Raw genomic sequence first — 23,670 nt, forward strand, 5'->3', positions numbered from 1 at the left:
GATGCTGCTATCAGTTGAGAGCAATGCCTTTTTTTTTTCAGAATGGATCCTATTTCAAAATGCCAGAGATTATTTAAGCAGAATTATTCGGAGTTATATATTTTCTGTAGCAGATTACTTTTCAAGAATGTATTTCTTGTGAAATCTCTTCTTGATATATTTTTCATTATCAGAAGAGAAGAATAAATATCTCCTTTTCCAGAATGCATCAGAATATAGTATCCTAATAGCATGTGCAGACATGCTAAAATATGAAGGAAGAACAAATCAATAATTCCAATCCCAGTGCTTTATCATTTTCATTAAGGATTTTTTTGTTTTCAAAATGCTAGTCCACGTATCATCTTCAGCACTTTCTGAAAGTGAGGCCCATAAATATAATACTAAATATAATATGTTATAATCTCTAACATAAATAGGTGGGCTTGGGTTATTGGCTTTATTTGTGAGCAGTAGCTGCAAGCAGGTGATGTAAAATATGCTGTTAACAGAATTTTATTGAACAAATTGAAGGTTATTCTATGAGAATAAGGAAGCTAGTTTACTTTCCATTGCTTAAGTAGGGTCTTTTGTATTTACCACTGAATGGTAACAGTTGTTAGCAATATTCACATCTAAACTGATACCTTTCACAGTTTAAATGGAAGGATAAATGTAGATGAAGAAAATTCATGCCCACCCTCTTTTCAGCTCACAATTGGGAAGTCTGAGGATTTTAAATTAAATTTCTCTTAGTGTACTCCAGAAGCCCAACAGGTGCTTGGGGATTGTAGCAGCGGTCCTACACTGCCATCTCCAGTGGTCTGGAGTCTGTTACACTTTGCAGCATGGCAGACTGATGTATTCCTAGAGCAAAGGAAGAATAGACCATGCTCTTTTTTCAAGAAGCTGCAGTTTGGTCCATGCAAACAATCACTCTTATCTTCAGCTACTAAATTTTATTAGTTAGAACTAGTGGGTTTTAGTGGATTTTTACTTCAGCTTTGAAAAAGCAAATTCATGTTGTCATAGGAGAGCAGAAAAAGCAGAAGATTCTCTTTTTATGTGTAATATTGTGATAAAGTGCATATTCTTTGTCCAGCCCTAGTGTTTGATCTGCCCTTCGGTTCATATATGTGTATTAAGAATCTTTTTTACAAGATATTTAATGCATTATAAAGTCCTTTGATTCTATAAATTCGTAGATGGCCAATTTTTTAAAGAAGTCTTAATGGCTGTACTGTCCTTCCAAAAGCACAACTTGTTTAAAAAAACTAAAATAAAATGGAATTCTTGCATACACAGATGACTTTGACTTTTGCCATCTCTTTAGAGATCAGGATTTAAAGAACAGCCAAAAACCTCAGCATGTATTTTCTCAAATGTGTACTGTATGTAGAAGTGAAAGCTATTTTTCACAAATGTGGTCCTTTCTGTCTCTTTACACCCTCCTCTCCGATTTCTTGTTTGTGTGTTATACCAAACCTATGATGATCTTCAAATAGGTGGATATTTTTAAGAGAAATGAATAGGTACCTAAATTTATTTTCATATTAAAAATATTAGTATGAAAAGGATAGCTCTGTGTTATGATTATTGCTCTTTTTGGATGAGACGTTGGTGAGAATGCCTTTTGTGATTAATTTAAAAATATTTATAACAGATGAGGGTAAAGGAGCCAATATTGATTTGTAAGCCAAGAAGGATTATAAGAATAATAAAAAGTTGATATAATTTCTCTTTCCAGAAGTCTATATTGAACTTAGTGAAAAGCCTGGAAGTTTGCCTGGTGATAGTTATGTTTAAGGGAGGCAGGCACTGATTTTGCATTCATTTTATTAGTACCAAACTTTAAACTACGAGTGGACTTGTGCCTTTATAATGACCCCAAAATTTAATAAGGGTTATTTATTTTGCAACGGGAACAGGAATCTAAATGTTAATATTCTTTGTTGACAAGGCTCTCTGTCAAGATAAACTCTTTTCATGGTAGCTCCATAGATGGATAGCTTTTTTCCAACAGTACATGGAAGATGCAGGAAACTATCTTCTGTTTGGTTTTTCCTTCTAAAGAAGCAAAGATATATAATTTTGCATTTTTAGATTCTATTGGAAAAAAAAAACTAATATAAGGGATGTAGTACTTCTTGCAGGAAAGCTAATAGCATTATAATCCTCTGTAACAGAATAAAATGCAAATATAGTACTTCTGCCAAATCAGTTCTTTTATGACACAACATTAAACTTTTTTAAAGATACAGTCACTCAATACTTCCAAAATTCATTTTGTAAAATCGATATTTGTCAGAGTTGAAAGCCCTTTACAAAGTTTAGGTTTAAATTGCCTAATTTAGGTATGGCAATGATATGAACTTTATCGTGGGCTGTACAAGCACCTCTTTACCTTGTGGGTCCTTGGTGAATACACCCCATACAGCTGTACCTGCATGCTTATTAGCACCCAGGCTCACTTGTGTACTCCTACGTAAGATTTTCTGTTCAAGACATCCTGAAGATGTACTTTGCATTTTGAGTAATTTAAAATGATCAGTGTTTTCATTACATTTGCAAGCTGCCTATATGCCATACTATAAAGTTACTGACAGTAAAAAAAAAAAAAAAAAGCATAAAATATATTATAAAAAAGCATTGCAGATTCGAGCTAAAAATTAATGTGTTGCTACACAATCTTATCAACTGAAACTGGAAAAATAACTAATGACCATATTTTTGAAGGCCCCAGACTATTCAGAAATATTCTTAAATGTATTTGGAAATGTGACTGCACACCTAAAAGGCAACAGTGTACTATTGTATTAAAAATACCACCAAAAATAGTTTTTAAGACTTTGACCTAATGTATCTGTCCTAACTTTTTGGTAGACTATTGAGATTTTAGTTTTGTAATGACATTTTCTTAATTTCTTAAAATTAGATGACCCAAATTAAATAGTGAAATGTGTCTTGGTGGTTTTCTGTTATCCCACGTTGAGTTTTTCCAGAAGACATCACTGACGTTATCTTCTTTGACTCACTGAATTACATTTCCCACTAAAATTAGGCTTTTGTTATTTTGCATTTCATTAAAATATATTATTTCTTAATATTCTGGAAATATATTCATAGTTCAAGATGCGTTCTATTAGGGTGACCATATAATTTTCACTGATATAAATACTAGAAAGTCAAAAATATGGTATGTGTATCTCAAAACTCATTTATATGAAAGTGTTTTGATCTAAATCTGATATGTTGCTGTTTTATACAAGCTCTGTAATTTTGCAACTGATGTATTATGTTGTAGTTTATCCCCTTTTTAAATTATTCTTGTTTTCCAAATTTTTGAAGAGTCTTTCAAATACTATATTTTGGATATTACAAAGACTGCCAATTTGAAGTAATTTCCTCTAGAAGAATGAGTTCTTCATAAATTTTCATCTTTTAACATCTTTGATTCTAATGTCATAGTAAGCAAACTGGCATATAACAGGATTTAACACTATAAATGTTAATTGTTATAACGTAGATATTGTATTTTTTTTTTTTTACTTAGTAATTATTTAGCAGTATCATTGAATATTGAACTGAATGATAGTAGAGAACAAAAACCCAAGCTTAACTTCCCTATTGGTGTTTGTCTATGTCATTATATTATCTTTAGCTGTACTGTTACTGGTCTATAAAAAAGTTCTTTTCTTTGCTTTCCCTTCTGTAGTTGTTTGAAATTACAGTGCCTCTTTCTCATGGCCCCAAACCTGTAACCGTCAGTTTTGCCAATCACACGTCCTGCCGATGCATGTCTAAGTTGGATGTTTACAGACAAGTTCATTCTATCATAAGACGTTCCTTGCCAGCAACACAAACCCAGTAAGTATGAGACTTGTCTTTCCTTTCACCTTACAAGCAGGCATATGTAATTAAATTTAAAATATTGCTGGAAGCTTCCACAGTTAACATAGGTGAACTTGTATACATTAGTAGTAGCAGAATGCATTTTGCAAAGGAGCTAATGGTGGTTTACATGGAAAGAATGTTAGTAATTAACACAGTATCTTTTTACCCAGTGGGTAAACTGGGGATAGGTCGCTATAAAAAATAAATAAAGAAAAGAAAAGAAAAAAGAATACTAATGAGTTGGTTTGTTTGTTTTCCCTCCATGGAAACAGCAAAAATGCAATTGAGGCCCCCAAAAAATCAACTTCTTAAAAATAAATAAAAGCTATCAAAAATAGTGACTTTACAAATAAGGAGTAGATAATATGCTCCCCTCAAAACTGTATTTTCCTGTTAAAATAATAATAATATTTTTTAAAAAGCTGTTAAAAGAAAAATCCTGTTCTTAGGGAATATTTGACAAAAAATCTTTTTGGATGTTTTCACATGCCAGAAATGAAAACAAAATAAAGTGGGAAGGGGAAGCACACTGTTAATGGGCAGTCCACAGAATTGACATATGAATTTGAGTAGTTCATAGTCGTGGTGATTTTGAAAGAAAAAACTCACAAAAGTATTTTAGCACTGAAGTAATTGTCATTAAAACATTTGAAGGACTTACTCCCGTTATTTCACAGGACTGAGTGGTGATTTCATGGTGTATACATACTTAGTAGAACAAACATACCTAAGAGGCTACCAGTTGCTTTATAGAAGACCAATGACTAAAAGCTGAACTGGAATTAATTACATATATTTTTAATAAGATGAGTGAATAGTTTAAAACACCCATAGAAGCAAGCTAGGTCTTCCTCTTTGCATTTGTTCAATCAGTTAAAATCTGGATGTTAAATTTGTGTATCAAAATGTGGATCATAAACTGTGGATTAGAAAAATACTAGGGAATAAATCTATTTATAGTTTGATTGCATAATTAACAGATTATAAAAAGTCAAAATCTGTGAGTCAATAATGAAGTAAAATTATGCTGACTGTTGGCAGCTTCCAGAGTAAGAACGATTATAATTACTATTACAGGAGCTTATTCTATGCATGAAAGAGCTACCTATAGTTAAAGGGAAGTAAGCATAGACTTTGGCCAGCTGACTGTCCTGTAGATCAGAACACACACAGGCCTTGTCTACTGTTAAATATTATCTTTACTTTCATTTCCAGACTCTTGAAGCACTCGGGCTCCTTGGGTTTTGTGGTTATTTTTTTTCCCTATTTTCATTTTAGAAATCGTTGTTTTTAAACTTAAAGCCATTTACATGTTGCTGATGAGTGCCTGTATTCTTTTCAGAATCCCACTGTTTTCTGTGTGTTGTTGTTGTTTTTAATTTACATTCTTGTCACAGTGGCAGATCTGCAAGTGTGCATGTATTTCTGTACCTCTCATTTTAACAGAAGTATAATAATAACATGCATATGTATTATTGGAAAGAAAAGCCTAAGAGTGTAAATTCTGCTTTTAGGCTAGTAAACTTGGCATCTAGTAGGAATTGAAGGCTGGTCTGTGCCATGATGCACATGTTAGAAAGAGAAAAATGACTTGTAAGACAGATTATAAATAGTTGCTCTTTTTTTGTATGAAATAGGTTTTCTGCACAACTTCATCATGCGAATTAAGGTCCAGGTCTTTGCCTGTTCTCCCACTTTGTTCTGTTTATTTCCTCTTAATAAGTAGTAGCTACCACTACATACTTGTGGGGCTGAGGCATGTCAGTTCATGCTAACCAATGTTTCTGAATACCTTCTGGATTAATGGCATCTTAATCTGTACCCTTCTCTGTACAGAATTTCATCAAGATGTGCAACTCAGTTAGAAAATTGTCACTTTTTTGGTGATTTTGGCAGGGCAGGAAGTGGAGCAGGAGAGGAGGGCATGGTCTTCAATATGTATCATTCAGCTCCAAGTCTCTATGATGACCATTTTTTCCCATGGTAGTGTAAATAGGTACTTACAGAGCAGACAGGCGTATTTTAGATGTGGTTTGTTGTACACATTAAATGTTTCTCCCTCCTGTGCATCATCTGTCTTTACAATGACAGGTAATGCCTTAGCATGCTTTTTTATTTTATTATTTTATTTTATTTTGAGTTGATAATGGTTAGGAAAGAAGGTAGTGATTTTTTTTTCCAAAGTGTTTTTCCTCTGATTTTTAAGCCCTCTTAACTTTCCTAAAAGGTTACAATAAGATTTTAAAATTTCAGCTATGTCCCCCAGTAATTTTCTGTCCTAGCAGCCAAACAATTTCTAAGGAAAGTAGTTGCAGTTTCTTTTGCTAGTTGTTTCCAATCTTGATGTTGAAATACGTATGGTTCTCTTCAAGTTCTTAGTTTTCGTATCAGCATCATCTTATTATGGTTCATGTGTTCTTGGTGTTTTCTCACAGTGTTACCCTTCTGACAATTGCCTTCCATATAAAGTTTTAAACATGCCTGGCTATGGCCAGGCTGCTCCAGGTGCAATTTGGGGGGTGGGTGTTTAACAGAATACAATTACATGCCTATAAATTCTCAAGCTGCAACAGGAGACAGGCAAAAAGGCATGTATGCCAAGTGAGGGAGCAAGAATGAGATCATTAGCAGAATGAAATCAGAAAACACCAGCTTGATAAAACAGGAAGTGTTACAGGGTGATGTTAAACTACAGGCAAAGAGTTGTTTAATGTGGTTGAATGATAATCAAGGAAGAATGTCCTAGCACCTGCATTTTTGAATGTGTGAGTAATGCTGCTGCTCTCAGGAAAATGAGAAAGTGCTTAAAATGGGTAGTGTATGTGCTGTCTTAACAGATGAGAATTTTAGAAATACTCTAGAAACAATGAATTAACAACACAGCCTGGATGGGTGAAGTTAGGCAGGATGCGTTAAAAGTTGTAATGGGCATCTGTGGTGATAAAGAAATTGCAAACAAGGAAGATCAGATAGATAATACATATAAATATTCTTATGTGGTGGACCTACTAGCTGTTTCACATCCCTTAAAGAGATTAGCTACTGTTAGGATTTTTTTGCTTTCTTTGGCACCACTATGTTGGCTACAAAACTCTAGCAGGTACAGAGCACTAAACTGTTAAATTGTGTATTTTATTTCATTTCTAAAGTGACTTCATCACTGCTGAGGTCCAACTCTTTAGAGTCAAGAAAGCTGGCCAAGATTTGAGAGGCTGATGAGAAATAATCAGTTAATGACACACAACTATCATGTAAAGGGGAAGAGAATCTGAGAATCTGGTTACATTTTAGAAAATTGAGTTTAGTCTACACCATTGATTCAGAAACTATTATCAACTGTCATGTCCTGCTAAAAAGCAACGTAGAAAATTATTCCAGTTCCCACCTATGTGGTATTTGACATGCAAATACTTCTTATACTGCTCTATTTTATATATAAGGCTTACATTCAAGGGTTAGAAAGTACAAGTATCAGTTCCTAGAAGTTAAAGCTAAAAATTGAAATGTGAGAAGGTATCTTCAGCAAATGGTTGAAGATTCCCCTACTGGGGGGAACCTTAACTAGTAGCAGACTTGATAGGAGTTAAAAATAAGATTATGAATGAACCTTTGAAAGGCATTTTGTAACGGAGGGAAACAAATGCAATCAGCACCTAAAATCAATTTCGTCTTGATTTGTTATGGTAGCAAACCAACTGTATATTTCATTCCATAGGTGTCACGTGGCAAACAAGACCTGTCCAAAAAATCATATCTGGAATAATCAAATTTGCAGATGTTTGGCACAGCACGATTTTGGTTTCTCTTCTCACCTTGGCGATTCTGGTAGGTAGTTTTGCTTAGCAGATTAAATGTAGTTCCATTGTTTGATTTACCTAAAGAAGGTAAAGAAATTAAGAGTTGAGAACTAAATCATAGAATGGCTTGGGTTGGAAAGGGACCTTAAAGACCATCTAGTTCCAACCCCCCTGCCATAAGCAGGGATGCCACGCACTAGATCAGGTTGCCTAGGGCCCCATCCAGCCTGGCTTTGAACACCTCCAGGGATGGGGCATCCACAACTTCTCTGGCAACCTAAATAGATTAATATTTTTCTTTATTGATACTGTTACATAATGTTGCCTGTCTTTTGATTTATGTTTGTTTTCCAGACACCTTGAAAGGTAAGAATTTACTACCATTTCTCCACTTAAAAATATGGGAATAGGACGAAACAAAATTCTGATACTCGTGTAACTTCTCTGTTGTATTTCCAGACACATCTGATGGATTCCATATTTGTGGACCAAACAAAGAGCTGGATGAAGAAACCTGTCAATGTGTCTGCAAAGGAGGCATGCAGCCCTCAAGCTGTGGACCTCACAAAGAATTAGACAGAGCATCGTGTGAGTGCATGTGCAAAAACAAACTTCTCCCTGCTTCCTGTGGACCCAGCAAAGAATTTGATGAAGATAAGTGCCAGTGTGTATGTAAAAAGACCTGTCCCAAACATCAGCCACTAAATCCTGCAAAATGCATCTGTGAATGTATAGAATCTCCCAATAAATGCTTCTTAAAAGGAAAAAGATTCCATCATCAGACATGCAGGTAAAACATCAGTCTTCATCTCTTTCGCTGTGCCTAAGGTATAAAATTTGGGGTTGTGTTATTAGCTGTTTTGCTGAATCATTTTGTAGCCATAAATTGTAAGCCTCTCTTCAGTTTTATCTTCTATAACTTTTATATCTCAGAGGAAACTACTAGGCAGAATAAATATTTTACAGCATGCTTGGTTTCTTATACTCTCTCTTACTAGTACTTCATGTTAATCTCTTTTCTTTTGATGAAAATTAAGTAACATTAAAAAAAAAAGATTAAAAGTACCACTTATTTTATTTCCAGGAACAAAATTATTCTTAATTAGATTTCAGAAGTGAGTTCTGGAGATATAATCATTTGTTTTGTTTTCTACAATTCTGCATATCCTTCACTTCACTCAATTGATGCTAAAGATTTATGAGTACATAAAAAGTCTCTTAGCTCTGGGTGATTTCTGTGAAAAGGCATATATATATAACTTTACAGTTATATGTACACATTCATCCTTTAAAATGGAATTTGGCCAGGCAAGAAACTCTGAAATTTATTTATATATCACAGGAGCTTTTCCTTCCATGACTGCTACATCAATAGAGGTAGCAGTCTATATACATAAATATTTAAATGACTTTAGGTTCTAAGAAACAAACAATATTATTTCTGCCTTATATAATTTTGTTGAGGTAAGTTTTTCTGTAAAGTTAATTTGTTAAAACATAGACTATGCTATTTGGAGGAGAAGGATCACTTCTATTTATTAATATATCATAATTATTTCTATTGTATTAATTTCATTTAACATTTCCAGAAATGTTTATTCATTGGAAATGGAAAATAGGGAGATTTAAATATCTCTGGTTATTTGTAGCTTATCAAAAGTAAGCCATATGCATTGTTTTCATAAAACATGTAATTGACAGTTATGTCCACGTTAGTTTATCGTGAAATTAAGACAACATGTCTAATATCAGGAATGAGAGCTGTGCTGAAGAAAGGGGGGAAAAAAAGATTGTTAACAACTGGCGTTATTTGTTTTTCTCTCTTGTGGTTGATATAATAAAGTTTGAATCTCTTTCTTACTTTCAAATACAATATGATATAAGAAACAGCTATAAGTATCCTATTTATAACTTCTACTTCTTTGTGTGGAGAAAGATTTGCTTAAAGTGTAACTCTATAGGTCTACAATCAATAGCTCTGTAAACAGTAGCACTGTCAAGGGAAATAGAAGATTTGATCTCTCCTCCTTCCTAATAAAGAACTTAGAGTATTCGCATTTTAGCTCTGTCCACAATCCACAACCTTTTGTAAAAAAGGAAAATACCTACAACATTGTTTGTCTTTTGCAAGAAAGATCCCTTCCTGTTATGAGACCAAGTAAATGGAGGTGCTGCTCTATAACTTTGTGATTAATAATAATTTCTTATAATAATAATATATACATATATATATATAATAAGATTTCTAATAAGATTAATAATAAGATTTCTAAGACCTAGAAGACCTAGGCAGCTGTCCTAGACAGCTCCCTGTGCAGAGAGAGAGGGGTGTTACAGATTCTGGTTTGGAAGCACCTAAATGTTTAGAGGCAGAGGTGTTTTAGGTACAATACATAATGTTAGAGTATGCTCCAGAGGACAGGGATAAAAACCCATTTACAAAGCACAGGATAGGAGGGAAAAATAAAATAACACTAAAACTTACTGACTGTCAAGGTGCTCGTTACCGTCATTAAAAGTAGCATTTTTACTTTAGTTGCATTTGTGGAGATGTTAGACTCTCCAAAATCTCAAACCTGGATTGGATTTTTTATTTTTCTTTTGGTAGCAAAAAATCACAATTACTGACCAAAAATAAAAAGTTGCCACTGACTCACCGCAACAGTATACATACGGGTGGCACACTCCAGCATGCTCAGATTGTTCTCATCAAAACAGACATCAGCCACATAAGAGCGCCCATATAATAACTGAATAAACAATATTCAGTCTAAATCTTTGAAATACCCGGTCTGTTGTTCAGCAGTTTCCTAAGAAAGTCACGTTTATATAGTTACAATGATCGTGCTACTACTCACCCTGTACCATCACATTAAAATTGATTTTGGCCAGTTATGGTGTGGCCAGATGACTAGGTACCTTATCTGCAAAGGATTTTAGAGGGAGGAGAGGAGGGGGAGTTTTTTGCTCTGTTGAAGTGTCCCAAACAAGGATAAGACTGCAAGTAACTGGTGTGTGACTGCTGCCAGAACTGAGACACTCACTTGGGAGAGATGCTTTATAGCATCTCTCAACTGCAAGTTGAGTTGAAGTTGACAGTTCACTAGCAGGCATGATGCCTAAACAAAGCAGACACCACATATTTAATGATGACATGACTGCTTTTTATTTTGTGCAGTGTGTCATAGGGGAGTTTGACTTTGTCTATCATCTTTTCTTTTTTCTTATTTCATTGTACTATCACTCAGTACATTAAATAGTCTGCCTGTCTCTGCCATGAAAGTTAAAAAGACAAACGAGCTCAGTGTTTCATCCATTGCATCACTAAGGAATATCTTTTTCCCAGTATAAGCCTCTGGCTGATTTGCAGAGAGTATTAGATCCTTTGGCAAACATAACAGTAAAGTTTACTTGCTCCCTTGTTTTCTCTCTCTCTCAAGTGACAATAAGATTTTCGTGCCTTTTACCACTGTTTCCAAACTTGATTGGTCAGTAGGGCTCTGACAGGTTCCTGTGAGCTGTTAGGCTGATCTCAAGTATCTATGACTTAGACTTAGGTTAGCACAAAGTAAAGTTACTCTCTTAATTACAGAGACCACACTGGTGAAATAATCTATGATTAATGACACTGAAAACACTGAACAAGACATGACTAGTTAATAAATGCCATGTTTGCAGCCTTCCTTGTTCCTTATTGCTTTCTTCGTAGCCAAGTTCATTGTTTGAACTAACTGGCTTGAATTAACATAACTGTAATCCAGACCTCATATCATAAACAAATTATTGCAAAGTGGTAATTTGGTATCCAAAACAAGCATGCAACATACTAACTTATCTGCGACAATAATAAGAGTACCCTCAAGCCTGAAGCAAAAAAGTGCCTAGGGAAAAGGATACTGAAATTGCCTTAGTGTAGTGTACTGTAATGTCTTTAAACTGAAGTTAGCAATATCACTATTTCACAAACAAGCACACATTATTTAAATATAAGTTTTAAGTATAACTCTGTTGAAATTTGAAACATATACTTTTGTCTTTTGACTCATTGCCAGTGTCTGAAAACAAAACAAAATAAAAAAACAGGCTTGTACTTTGTCTTCATTATACACCAGAAAGTATTTAGCATTGTTATTGCAAGGTTATTTTAGGTCAAGTTCTTGTTTTAAAAGAATAAAAAAATAAAAAAGGAAAAGGAAGAGGAGTTCAGGGACAACCACAGATATTATCTTTGTATAAGTTCTATTTTTCAGTCAAGGAAAAATTTTCCTGCTTTTTAGATACTCGGGCATTATTTTTGTTGAAATTATTTTAAACTAAAAGAGGCTATTTCTGCTCTTTTTCCTGTCAGATTTGTCATAAGTATGAAGGCTCTGACCTTACTTTAGAATCCACATAGATGCAATATGAGGTATAGATAGATATAACACTACTGAACTCAGAGAGTGGTTATAGGAGTTTGCAGCCTGAAGAAAGTATGTTCTCTTTTTGAAGATCAGAGTCACAGAGTAACAAACATATACAAATCTCTTAGGCCCACTGCATTAAGGTAAGAAGCAGTCCTGGGTAGGAAAATGGTACATTTGACTATCAAAGGACTCTAGGTTGCCACCTCAGACTGGCAGGATACAGTATGCAAGCTCATCACAAACCAATTTAAATGCAGAAAACATTACTGTATTTTCAAAATTGAAAGGGAAAAAAAAAGATGTGATACTCAAGGTTAGAATGCAGTTACAACCAGGCAATACTTTAAAAATATTCTTGGTTATTTCTTGCAATGAAACTATTTCTCTTCAATAACATTAATGATTCTTGCCACTGTCTTTTGGAATTGTCTTGGAAGAATAGGCCAATTAAAAGTGGTCCCCAGAACACAAACAGAAGTCAAAGGATATGTATTAATGGGAATAAAACTTCCCATTGAGCAATGGCAATGTAAATGCACACAGATTTATACTCCAGGTTAATATAAATGATCATGTTTTATTAATGCACACTTTTTTCATTTCTTTAGTTGTTACAGACCGCCATGTACAGTTCGAACGAAACGCTGTGATGCTGGATTTTATTTTAGTGAAGAAGTATGCCGCTGTGTACCCACATATTGGAAAAGACCACTTATGAATTAGTGAAGAGACCACTACTTGCTATTTTGGTGTACATTTTTCCACTAGAACAAAAGAACGACAGAAACTTTGCAAATATTTGGAATTAAATGTTCACCAGAGACCCTGTGGGGCTTTCAGAGACAGATACATTGTGCTTTTCTGAAGATGTGGAAAGCAAATGTAGAAAATAACTGGGGTTCAAGTTTTGTAAAGAACTCAGTAAGGACTTATTTTCTGCCAATGACCAAACAGCCTAGGTTCTCCTTCTTGTGATTTTTTTAAAGAGATAATGACTATATAATTTATTTCCACTAAAACCATTGTGCAGCATTTCTGTTTATAACAGTAACAATTGTTAAAGTTCACTGTGATCAATATTTTTATATCATGCAAAGTATGTTTAAAATAAAATGGAAATTGTATTATATAATGCTGAGAACGTTTGATCATCTACCTATAGAAAGGAACTACATTTCAGCTATGTTACTGAAGTCCTAAAAATGAGGAGAAATATGTTAAGAGAAAGTACTTCTAAGAGAAGAAGACTGCAGGCATTTTCTTGAATCTGTTGTATATGTCATTTGAAATACAAGGAGTTATACTTAGTGTTTCATAATCCAGTGGTATACTTGTCTTCAGAAGGAAACTAGCAAAGCAAATATAGTTAATAACTAATGAAAACACTGGAGATCCTGTACCTTGCGCAAGGATAAGGACAGCAGTAACTGTTCACATTCCACTATGTACACCCTTTATTTCATTTCTTGTTAGTATTCCTAAAGAATAATATAAAACAATGATCTGTTGAAGGTTATTAGTATGAAAGTAGAAACACCAACTATGCTTTTTATATAACGTTACAGGCTGTATACTACTAAATAATTCAGAATGCTTTGATGCACTTTAAGCCTTTCATATAGTCAGTTATCTTGGTCAAAAATCTGCGTGTGCAAAAATACTTTGAAGGGAAATAGTACATTTCACATTCCACTGGGAACGTGAGAGGACTTCCATGAATCCAGTATGAAATGACATCTACTCTACATAAAAAAATAGTCAGAACTACTCTGAGTTAAAGAGAACGCAAAATCAAACATCTTCAACTCTAAAGATAAATAAATAAATAAAGGTAAGATTTTTTAATTTGCATAGGAAGAGCAATGTGCATAGACAATCTATTCAAAATTGAAATATTTCAGAATTTCCAAGGAAGATGTTAAATTCTGCACCCAATAAGGTTTGCATAAATAGAACAATCAAATCTTAAAAGCAAGATTTTTATAATGGGTAGATCTACAAAAATAGTTTTAGTTGTCATTATTACTTCTCAACCAAGTGCTGCGTAGCAATTCTTAGAATAGAGTAAAACAGTATTATTTCTAATTTGCCCTAGAAAGTTTCCTGGAAGTGGGGCTTGCTTTTCTAGGTTTTTGCACATTTAGCTATCAGAGCTCCTTAAAATGAGTAAAGGCTATTTTTAATTACTATTTCCATTGTGAGTTGAGATAGGTCTAATAAGTGGGCAGGATGGAAAGTAGTTTGAGAGGTCAGAAATTTCATTGTACATCTGCTGTCTTCACAGTTCTTTCTATAAGGCCAACTATTTAATAGCTAAATAGGATGAAGTTTAGTCATACAAGTACTGAGAAATGTCTTTATTAGTATATTGCAACAGCAACTAAATGCAGGTAGAACTCTGGCTGACAATTTAGCATCTAAATACAGCTTTATACTAATACAACCACGCACAACTTCCCATTGGTTAGTTTATTAGCCATGCAACTCATCGGTGTCTAAATTGTTGGCTATGAAAATCTCATATCAAGAGGTTAATAGCCAAAACTTCATCCAGTATTACTAAAGATCCAGACATCTACTTTCATATATGCCAGCTGCTTGAAAGAAGCATAAAATATTTTAAGAAATCAATTAAGGAGCAAACTTTAATGGAGTCTTGAGAAAACAAACTGTAGGTGAAGCTTCTAAAATAAGTTTCCTGGTATCTACCCATGTCCAATACAGGAGAGAGGCAGTGGTGGACAGAAAAACCAAATCTGAAACCAGGACTAGAAGCCAAGCAAGTCAGTATAAAATAATATGTAGCTGTGGTTAAAAAGGAGGAGGGCACAAGCAGGGACAAAGCAAAAATGCATTCCAGAAAGTACATAGATTATAAAAAGTGAATGTTATAGTACTGTATAAATAAAACTACTAAACAGAGCAACGCTCACATTGTCTAAACAATTTGAAATGCATTCATTAAAATAACAGAGCTAATTAAAGTCATTCTGCTTAAACAGATATTTGGATTTCTACCAAAATCTACACTCAAAAACTACGCTCCAAAATCATAAAATCCGGCAGTGTGGGGAAGAGCAGTCAGGCAGTTTAGAAATGACAGCATTGAACAGGCAGGTTAACTGTATTACAACCAGCAGCAATTGATAGAAATGACTTTTTTGAATGTACCTTCTTCAGTCTCTTAACTTTCCAGATATAGAGACATTTAGACATAAAAAATTAAAAAAAAAAATGTAAATCACTAAGTAAAACTAAGTTATACAGAAACTAAAGACCTGAATTCTAAAAGTTACCACAAATGAGGCTTATGCCTGTGCAAGAGACTGGCCAGGCATTCACAGTTAAGTAGATAATATATGCAAGTAGTTGATTGCATTTTCTGGTAATCACACTTTCCAGTTCTGCTTTACAGCAAAATAGCTTCCTTTTTTTTAAAAAAAATACATTATGCATAAGAAGAAAATATATTACAACTATTATTAGTATTAGGCTACAGATTTCCCACCCTATGTGATAAAATGTGATTGTTTATCTCAGTATAGTCACAAAATCAGTCATCTATATTTAAGCAAGTGTTTATCTGTAGAAAAAAATAATTTAGTGGAGGCATAACAGGTGGTCTTCTATGCATCAAGCATACAGAGTATCCAATAGATTTACACCATTTTCAGTTTGAGGTGTTATTTCATTATAATTCCCTTGCAATTTTCATCTTAATTTCTAACTCATTAAAGATATAAAAAAAATTAGAAGATACAGCCTAAAAGATCTAAACATACAGGTGATAGTCCTATATACTATTCTATGCCAGCTCTGGAATAAAAAGTTTATATTGCCATTTTTGTAAAAACTGTGCACCTTCTAGAAAAAAAAATACAGGGAGAAGAAAAAAAGAGAGAAATAGCAGTTAATCATGTTTAATAGTAAACGTTTAGATTTATGCTTGCATTTCATCGGGAATTTACAGCCGTTCCTGCATTCTCTCAATTATGATACTTTAGAGAGACCATAAATTATGCAAAGCAGTCCCTCTCTACCTTTATTAACAAAAGGAGATAAAATTTACAGTATGAGTGTTAGTCTGCTGACATGTTTAATTCGTATTGAACAAGTAAACCAATTCTCTTAAATCAATTTGAAAGACCAGCACAAAATCTTGAATATGTACTGTATCATTTTGAAAGGCTTAACATTAGGATTACTTTTGATATTCTTATTTACTATCCTCAGATCTCAATGATAAGTATGGATGCCCTTGAATTTTAACATCATTCTCTCTGATTTTCTGCAGTGATAATAAGCTATCACATCTATGCCAATAGCTAGGAATGGACTAATTTACGCAGCCAGTAAGCGCATCAACAGATTAGCCTGAGTAATAGAACATATTCTTTGAAATATATACTGCATTATTTGAGGGTACAAAAAAGTTGCACTCAAGTAGAAAAGTTTCAACGTGATGAACTCAGAATTTTCAACTTCTGTAATTTAGTCATTATAATATAGTCATAATTTATAATATCAATTTTACTTTATTGCAAAAAGTGAAAATTATATTTGATGATGTATTTCATAGAATACTTTTGTTCTCTTTCTCTTTTCCTTTCCCATTTCAGATAAAAACTTCTGTGAAAGAATGCAGGACAACCTTCTGACTGAGTGACAAAATGCCAAAATCAAATAAACCAGGTATTTATTTATTTATTTATTTTATGTAATAAATATGAACAAAGAACTAAGTAAATTAGTCCAGTTTAATTCAGGCTAAAGAGTCCAGACTACACTAGAGGCTTACACTTGAAAGGCTCTAGGTAGATCAATACATTTTTATAATCATAATATATCAGGAACCATCTGAACAGTAACAAGCACCAACGTTACAATAGCATACTTTCTAACATTTCAATAACTTAACATTATAAAAATGTACATTTTATCTGTATTCTGCAACTAGGAATCAGGAAACCATTCTTAGGAATAGATTGGATCACAAAAAACAGCACATTCCAGAAAAAAATTAATCACAATACTTTGCTCTTTGCCATTTGTATGAGTATTGCCATTTGTTGGCAAACCAGTGTGGAAATCTCTGAAAATTGTGTATTACCATTTATTCCTTTTTCTACTCAGCAAAACTCTGTAATAAAAATCACACTTTGTAGCTTCAGCTATTTTTCCTGGGTAAGCGGTCTGAATCTGTTCGTGACAGACACTGACCTTTCATCTGAGTTTCAGCAAACTCTGTATCCATTCTCTACATTTGTATCAGCTAAACGTGGTCCTTGAACTCTTCCCCTCTGCCCCCTTTTTCAACTTAAATTACTTCTCTTAGATTTCTGGACCATATCTCGGTCTCCCCATAAGAATAAATGAACTTCCCTTTCAGCCTTTCTCACGTATCATTGTTAACTCCAACCCTTCAATTTGCCTTTTATGTCTTATCTCCCACTAAAAATGTAATTGTTTTCCTCTGTATTACCATTAAAACCTCTTTCTACTATATATTTTAGATAATCATCCAAACAAGAGGATTAATCCATTTTGAATGCCTAGTGATACTTTTAACTATACATACATGAAAGAACAAGTTTCAAAAAGAAGTCTGAAAGTGAATGACCTGAAACTTCGCATTCTAAGACTACAAATCCCATCTGCCCAAGATAAATAATAATAAAAATGATTATGCAATTGAGAGCCTCCCAAAGCAAACTTGCATATAAAAATAACGTATAAAATATAAAATAACGTATAAAAATAACACCTACAGAAACCACTCTAACAAATTACAGTTGAAACATAAAACGCAATTTATATCATCCTTGCTGTACAAAATACCACCTTTAAATCTGCTGTACAGAACACTGCTGGACACTCTCTCCAGTCTAACATTGCACTCATACAGTCCTCAGCCACATCCAAAACAGCAGTTTGGCCTTGTAAAATTGAGTTTATGTTCACCTCTCATTCACACTTGCTTGGAAAAAACCCAGGGCTTATGGGCAGGTAAGGTGACTTTTGGAACATACCACAAAAACCTGTAGCTCTTTGCTCTTCCTTATCACAGAATTACCCACCTCTGTGTTTAAAATCACTGTGAAGAGAGATGAAATGTGGTCACAGATTCCTTCCCAGAAGGGTAATGTTATTTTTAGGGATAGGTAGTACTGGTAAGCTTGTGGTAGTATTGGTAAGCTGCCTTCATAAGGAGAATGTGTTTTTCACCAGCTTATGCCCTGTCCACAACTAGTAGTTTGGATGCAGAAAGCTGCCAAGTCACAGAACACTTTAGGTTCAACTTAGTCCATGGGTTAGCATCAAGGTAGATACAGCTATATTGGTTTCAGTTGCTCCAATCAGTTTTTAATAAACCATTTAAGAGATACTTATTTTACAATATAGCATATAACCTGTTACCAAAGACATGTTGGATTTGTATTGCTTTCAGATAATAAATAAATAAAAATCTAAATATATGCGTAGGTATGCTGCCTGAAAGCCTATCTAGAATTAAACTCAACTAAAATTAAGATAAGTTCAGAGAAGCAAATGCTGAAATATTTTTTTCTGAAACAAAATCAAGTCAGTTACACCTATTAGAGGAAGATGTAGTACTAACGTTTACTTTCGTTTCCAACCTATGAAATATATATATGCTTTACGTAGAGATTGTTTATCAAAGATAATTTCCAAAAATAAGAGAATGAGTTTTTAAATACATATTAGGTACATATTTGTCATCTCTGTAGGAATCATAAACTGACAGATTTTCACATTTATGTGCAAGGACAGTGAGTAATAAAAAGAATTTTAATGTTTCTGCAAGTATATTTATATAAATCAGTATTTTGTTCTTTTGTATGATTAATAATCAATGATTGATTATGCTTTAGTGAATCAAAGCACTAAAAGTTCATCTAGTCTTTCAGTACATTACTGCATTTTTGTTAAGTTTACAAACATTCAGATTTTACAAATCATTACAATCACAAGTCTTTGGCTATTGAAAATCTACCAGTTATCATTTCCCTTTATTATTTACTGCTCATTGTTCTTTAAAACATGCAGGAAGTATGCCTTATATTCTTTAACTGTAGTTTATTTTGAAAAATACTTCCAAAATAATTACTTTTATTTTAGTAACTCTAACTGTGATATGACAAAAAGCCCAAACCAGCAGATTAATAAAACTTTACCTTTCTCAACCCACATTTCCGTTATTGCCTCTATCACCAGCTGGGATCCTGCACTGCACCGCATGTGGGTTCCTAAACCAACATCCTCCCTCCGAATGATTTAAAGCTGGGGGTGAGGCTACAGCCACCAGTGCTTCTAAGGTGCTGGCATCAATTGAGACATACCCATAGGGCAGCTCTTTTGACCTAGTTTTAGCTTACCATGAAGAATATCTGTATTAGACAAGAGGATTCTCAAACTACGAGGAGAGGAATCAATACTCAGCAAAGAAAAAATAAATAAATAAAATAGTAATAATTAAAATATATATATATTGACCTCTGAGAAGAACAGTAAGAAGAGTTTAGCTAAAGGCAAGTCAAAACTATTACATCTACAGGAGACAGCTTGTTGCTGACATCACTGATTCTTTCCGCTGATTTACATGGTATTACTCATGTTGATGGCATGACTCTGAGACTGTGATCAGTCTTCGCAGTAGTAAGGCCTGGTAAATGTCATCAAGCACTCTTGTTTTTTACAGGTTGTTCCAACAGCATTATTTGCTCAAGGAAGAAAGAACTACATATAATCACAAATATAGCATCATTCTACCTGAAATCTCTTAACAGTTACCAGAGAGTTAACTATAGCTGTCAGAACAGTGCAACTTGAGAAAACATCATCCACAACATTTGCTATTGCTTTACACAAAGTGAAGCACACAGATACATTCTAGAATTCTTGGTAACTTTTCAGGGGGAATGAACAACACTGCTAAGCTCAAAGCATGCTTTATGGAGAAGGACTGAAAAAAGTAAGAGAAAATTAAACATCCCATTAACGAAGTGTTAATTAGATTAAGTGCATTTGAAACAACACATACTGACAGCAAAACTGTGTTCAAGAAGTTTTAAAACAGATAGTTTAGACCTCATTGTGGTCTATTAACTATATTCTTCCTGCAGTGAGTGTTTGCAACATAGCCACAGGCTGTACAAACAACTAGTTAAGTCTAATGAGTACTCATGAGTGAGCATTTAAAAATTCATAATTTATCACTGAAGAATGAGAAAAAAAAACAAAGGATTCACAAAGGAAAAATATATAAAGGATTAGATCCACAATTGACTTTATAATCACTATGAGAAGTACTTGAACCCCAAACTTGACTCTAAAAATCCTCATTCGACACTAATTCACAGGAGGCAAGTTTTCAAAGCAAGTTTCCCTACCTCAATGATGCACTTCTGCAAACACCTATAGCTGTCTGTGCTGTTAGTGAAACATAATGGTATGCCTAAACTCCATCAAAATACATAAACTAGTGACTTCTCTATTTACCCTGTAAAGTAAAAGCTGGAAGACCTTCAGAAAGTACTAAAGTCTTTATGCACAAACCAGAAAGACCTGGATTCCAGTACATACATCTTTGACTGTCATGTTCTTGTAACATGCCAGCCGATGTTTGAGAAAGGACTAAACTGTCCTGGATGTTATCATTCGCTATTACCTCATAGTTCTGGAGCTTTGACAAGTATGGGAATAAACCTTCTTCACCTATTCCATGCAAATAATTTCCATTTCTCACTACTGTCATCCTTCTCTTATCTAGGATATGGCAAGTTTCTGTTTCTTTGATTAAAGGTCTTGCTGTCATGAGTTGCAGTTGTTCTACAATGAACAACAACAAAAAAAAATGTATTTTTGCTGTGGCTTTAGTAATTTTCATTTGTCTTTTTCAGCTTTGCCTGGTATGCACTAGATTCACAGAACCAAGACATGGTTGAGGTTGGAAGGGACTTCTGGAGGACATCTGGTCCAACCCTCCTGCCGAGGCAGGGCCACCCACAGCAGGGTGCCCAGGACCATGTCCTGGCAACTTTCGAAGATCTCCAAGGAGGAGACTCCACAGCATCTCTGGGCAGCCTGTACCAGTGCTCTGTCACCCACAACGTAAAGGAGTGTTTCCTGGAATTCAGACAGAACCTTCTGTTTCCATTTCTGCCCATTGCCTCTTGTCCTGTCACTGTACATCACTGAGTAGAAAACATTTTCATAAACAAATGAAATTATTCATCTGGATCCTTCCATCTATTGAGACACACCAAGTATGAGAGGAACAGCAAATATGACCTTAATGTACTTTAAAAATTCATACTGCATATAAATATTTTTTTCTTTAGTTAGATTTCTGATTACTCTGGGTTTGCTTTTTAATCTGACAGATATTATGTATTTTTAATAGAGATCTAATCTCCCTCTCATGTCAGAATAAAACAGAAAAAAGCAATGTTAAATATATTCTCTAGAGATGCTTAATTGCAAATAAGACAGAGAACACTGCAAGACTTTCTTATTACTCAGTAAAATCATGGTTCCGGTGCTATTCATATATCTCATAAATTGTCAGCAAATAAAAATAAACTTTAAAAAATGACATATACATTGAAAACAAAAGAGAAGTGGCTTTTCGCTCTAACTAGCTTTTTCAGACTGGCATTGGGCTGATCTGTTTTCTAATTAGTCCATAAACAGTAGACTGATTCCTATGACAAGACACATTTCTGAAGACCTATCTTCTTATTTCACTCCAGACTTTGATGGGAATGAAAAATGCTTGAAGTGTTGTACAACCAGGTCTCACTATGTGTCATGTATACTTCATATATTATATAAAGCACATATATAGCCTGATTCCCCTACATTAGTAATTCAGCCTCCGGCCAACGTTTTTGATCCATTTTGATTCTTTTTCCTCAGCTACTCTTTCTGTATTAATTAGGGTTTTGCATCCTTCCAAATGGAATTTCAAAAAGCCACGTCTATACACACCTTACTAAGTTGTAAAGTTCATCATTTGTTACAAAGTCTTTCAGAAAAAGTTTACCTTCAATGTCTATTTAACCTGAACTGCTGGCTAGTTCACTACACAGTCTCACATGGCTGCAGGAAGCTACCCGGATCCAAAATGCTCAGTTCTTAATTGGTCCCATTTCTTAATTTATCCAATTCTTGAGGAATGGGGAACTGTTGTCTTTGAAAGACAGAAGAAAAGACAGTGAGAAAAATAATGCATAATGTTACCAGAATAGTAATAAAATCATCTTTCCCTTCCCACAAGAAGGCCTTTTTTTTTTTTTTTTTAAACCTTCCTTCTGCTTTCTGTTGAAATCACTGAATTCAGTGACTACACACACAGAAGTAGATCTCAGATTCTGACATGCCATATGAATGGGAAATGCTTCATAGGCAGAAGGTACCAACATCCAAGTCAAACAAACAGATACTTAAGTCTCTCTTGATCAGTGACTTAAAAATGGCATCATTCTGAGAGCTCTTCAAGATGTAATTCCTGTATTTCATGTCCTTACTTACTCTGTAAACATAATAAAAGGAACATGAATATTCCTTTTTAAGTGTACAGTAAAACTGGTTTTCTACTGTCTTGGCTAATACCTGATCTGCTCCTACAGATATACATTTAGATAGCCAAGGATGATATAATACATGTTTATAAATATAGACATACAGAATTGACATATTTATAAATGTATACATATAAACAAAGTGTATATACATATATTTGTATATGTAAGCATATGCAGATAAACAGGGTCAAAAAATATGAGATTTGAGTTTTGAAATTAAGGGAAAACTTGGGAAAAACTATTGTTTTGAGCTGCTTCTTATTGTATTAGGCAATATATGACTATGGATAGGAAAGAAAAAAAAAAAAAAGACAAGATATTACCCTGAGCAAAGAAATGAACCCTGTACTAGGTCTTTGATGAGATTACCTGTCTGAAACTGCAGCAATTCTCAAACCTTTTTGTATGTGTCCCGTTTTCTCATAATTTTCTCCTCCCAGTACATACTATGAATGAATTTAGAGAAATGTTTATTTACCTGCTATTGTATAACCTGTAAGAGATCTATATATGTGTAGTTTTTCTAAATATATTTTATGTAGTACTACTGGAATTTAATTTTATGTTAACTGCTAGGTCAATTCTCTTTGAGTTTCTCTTACCTTTTTCCTTCTGCACTTAATTTCATACACAATCCTTGTATAGCAATTCAAGTCCCACCATTGGTTCTTTAATCATTGACTGTATTGCTGTTTGGGGTAATCTGCCCAATTCCTAAACTGAGACTGATTGCTATTTGCCCCTTGTTCATACCAGAGCCAGTGCCATGTCACACAACCTCGTTTGCCTCTCCTCCTTCCATAGTAGTAAGCTGTCACTGGAAGAAGGCCTGAATGTAACTTTGCATAGTTTCTCTCCTAATAGAGCCACAAAGTTTCAAATTTAGCTCACTGATTCAGAATTTCAGATACTTACATTGCAGAGATGATGATCTGTTTCTAAGTAGTCCATAAAGAGTAGACCGATTCCTATGTTCTCCGTTAATTA

At 34.1% G+C, this 23,670-nt stretch overlaps 1 protein-coding gene and 1 long non-coding RNA gene across 17 annotated transcripts in view; one reads left to right on the top strand and one right to left on the bottom strand.

Annotated features, from left to right (window-relative positions):
* Positions 1-13,205, top strand: part of VEGFC (vascular endothelial growth factor C) — an 81,694-nt gene extending 68,489 nt beyond the window's left edge. Inside the window, 4 exon segments of the mRNA XM_080590474.1 lie at positions 3,695-3,846; positions 7,589-7,698; positions 8,130-8,460; positions 12,685-13,205. Of these exon segments, the coding sequence (XP_080446600.1) occupies positions 3,695-3,846; positions 7,589-7,698; positions 8,130-8,460; positions 12,685-12,799 (708 nt within the window). The 3' untranslated portion in view covers positions 12,800-13,205.
* The window catches only part of LOC308194475, a 112,800-nt gene that overhangs the window by 22,309 nt on the left and 66,821 nt on the right, over positions 1-23,670 (bottom strand). For 2 of the 16 annotated variants that reach the window (XR_013950550.1, XR_013950558.1), the window contains exon 2: positions 22,143-22,289. The exons of 13 other annotated variants lie outside the window; for them this stretch is intronic. This is a non-coding gene — a long non-coding RNA (uncharacterized lncRNA). Of the gene's footprint in view, positions 1-22,142; positions 22,733-23,670 lie in introns of those variants that run through there. One more of the 16 variants, XR_013950561.1, reaches the window with a different exon arrangement.

The sequence above is a fragment of the Anser brachyrhynchus genome (genome assembly GCF_964034855.1).
Source record: "Anser brachyrhynchus genome assembly, chromosome: 4".
NCBI classification, from domain to species: domain Eukaryota; kingdom Metazoa; phylum Chordata; class Aves; order Anseriformes; family Anatidae; genus Anser; species Anser brachyrhynchus.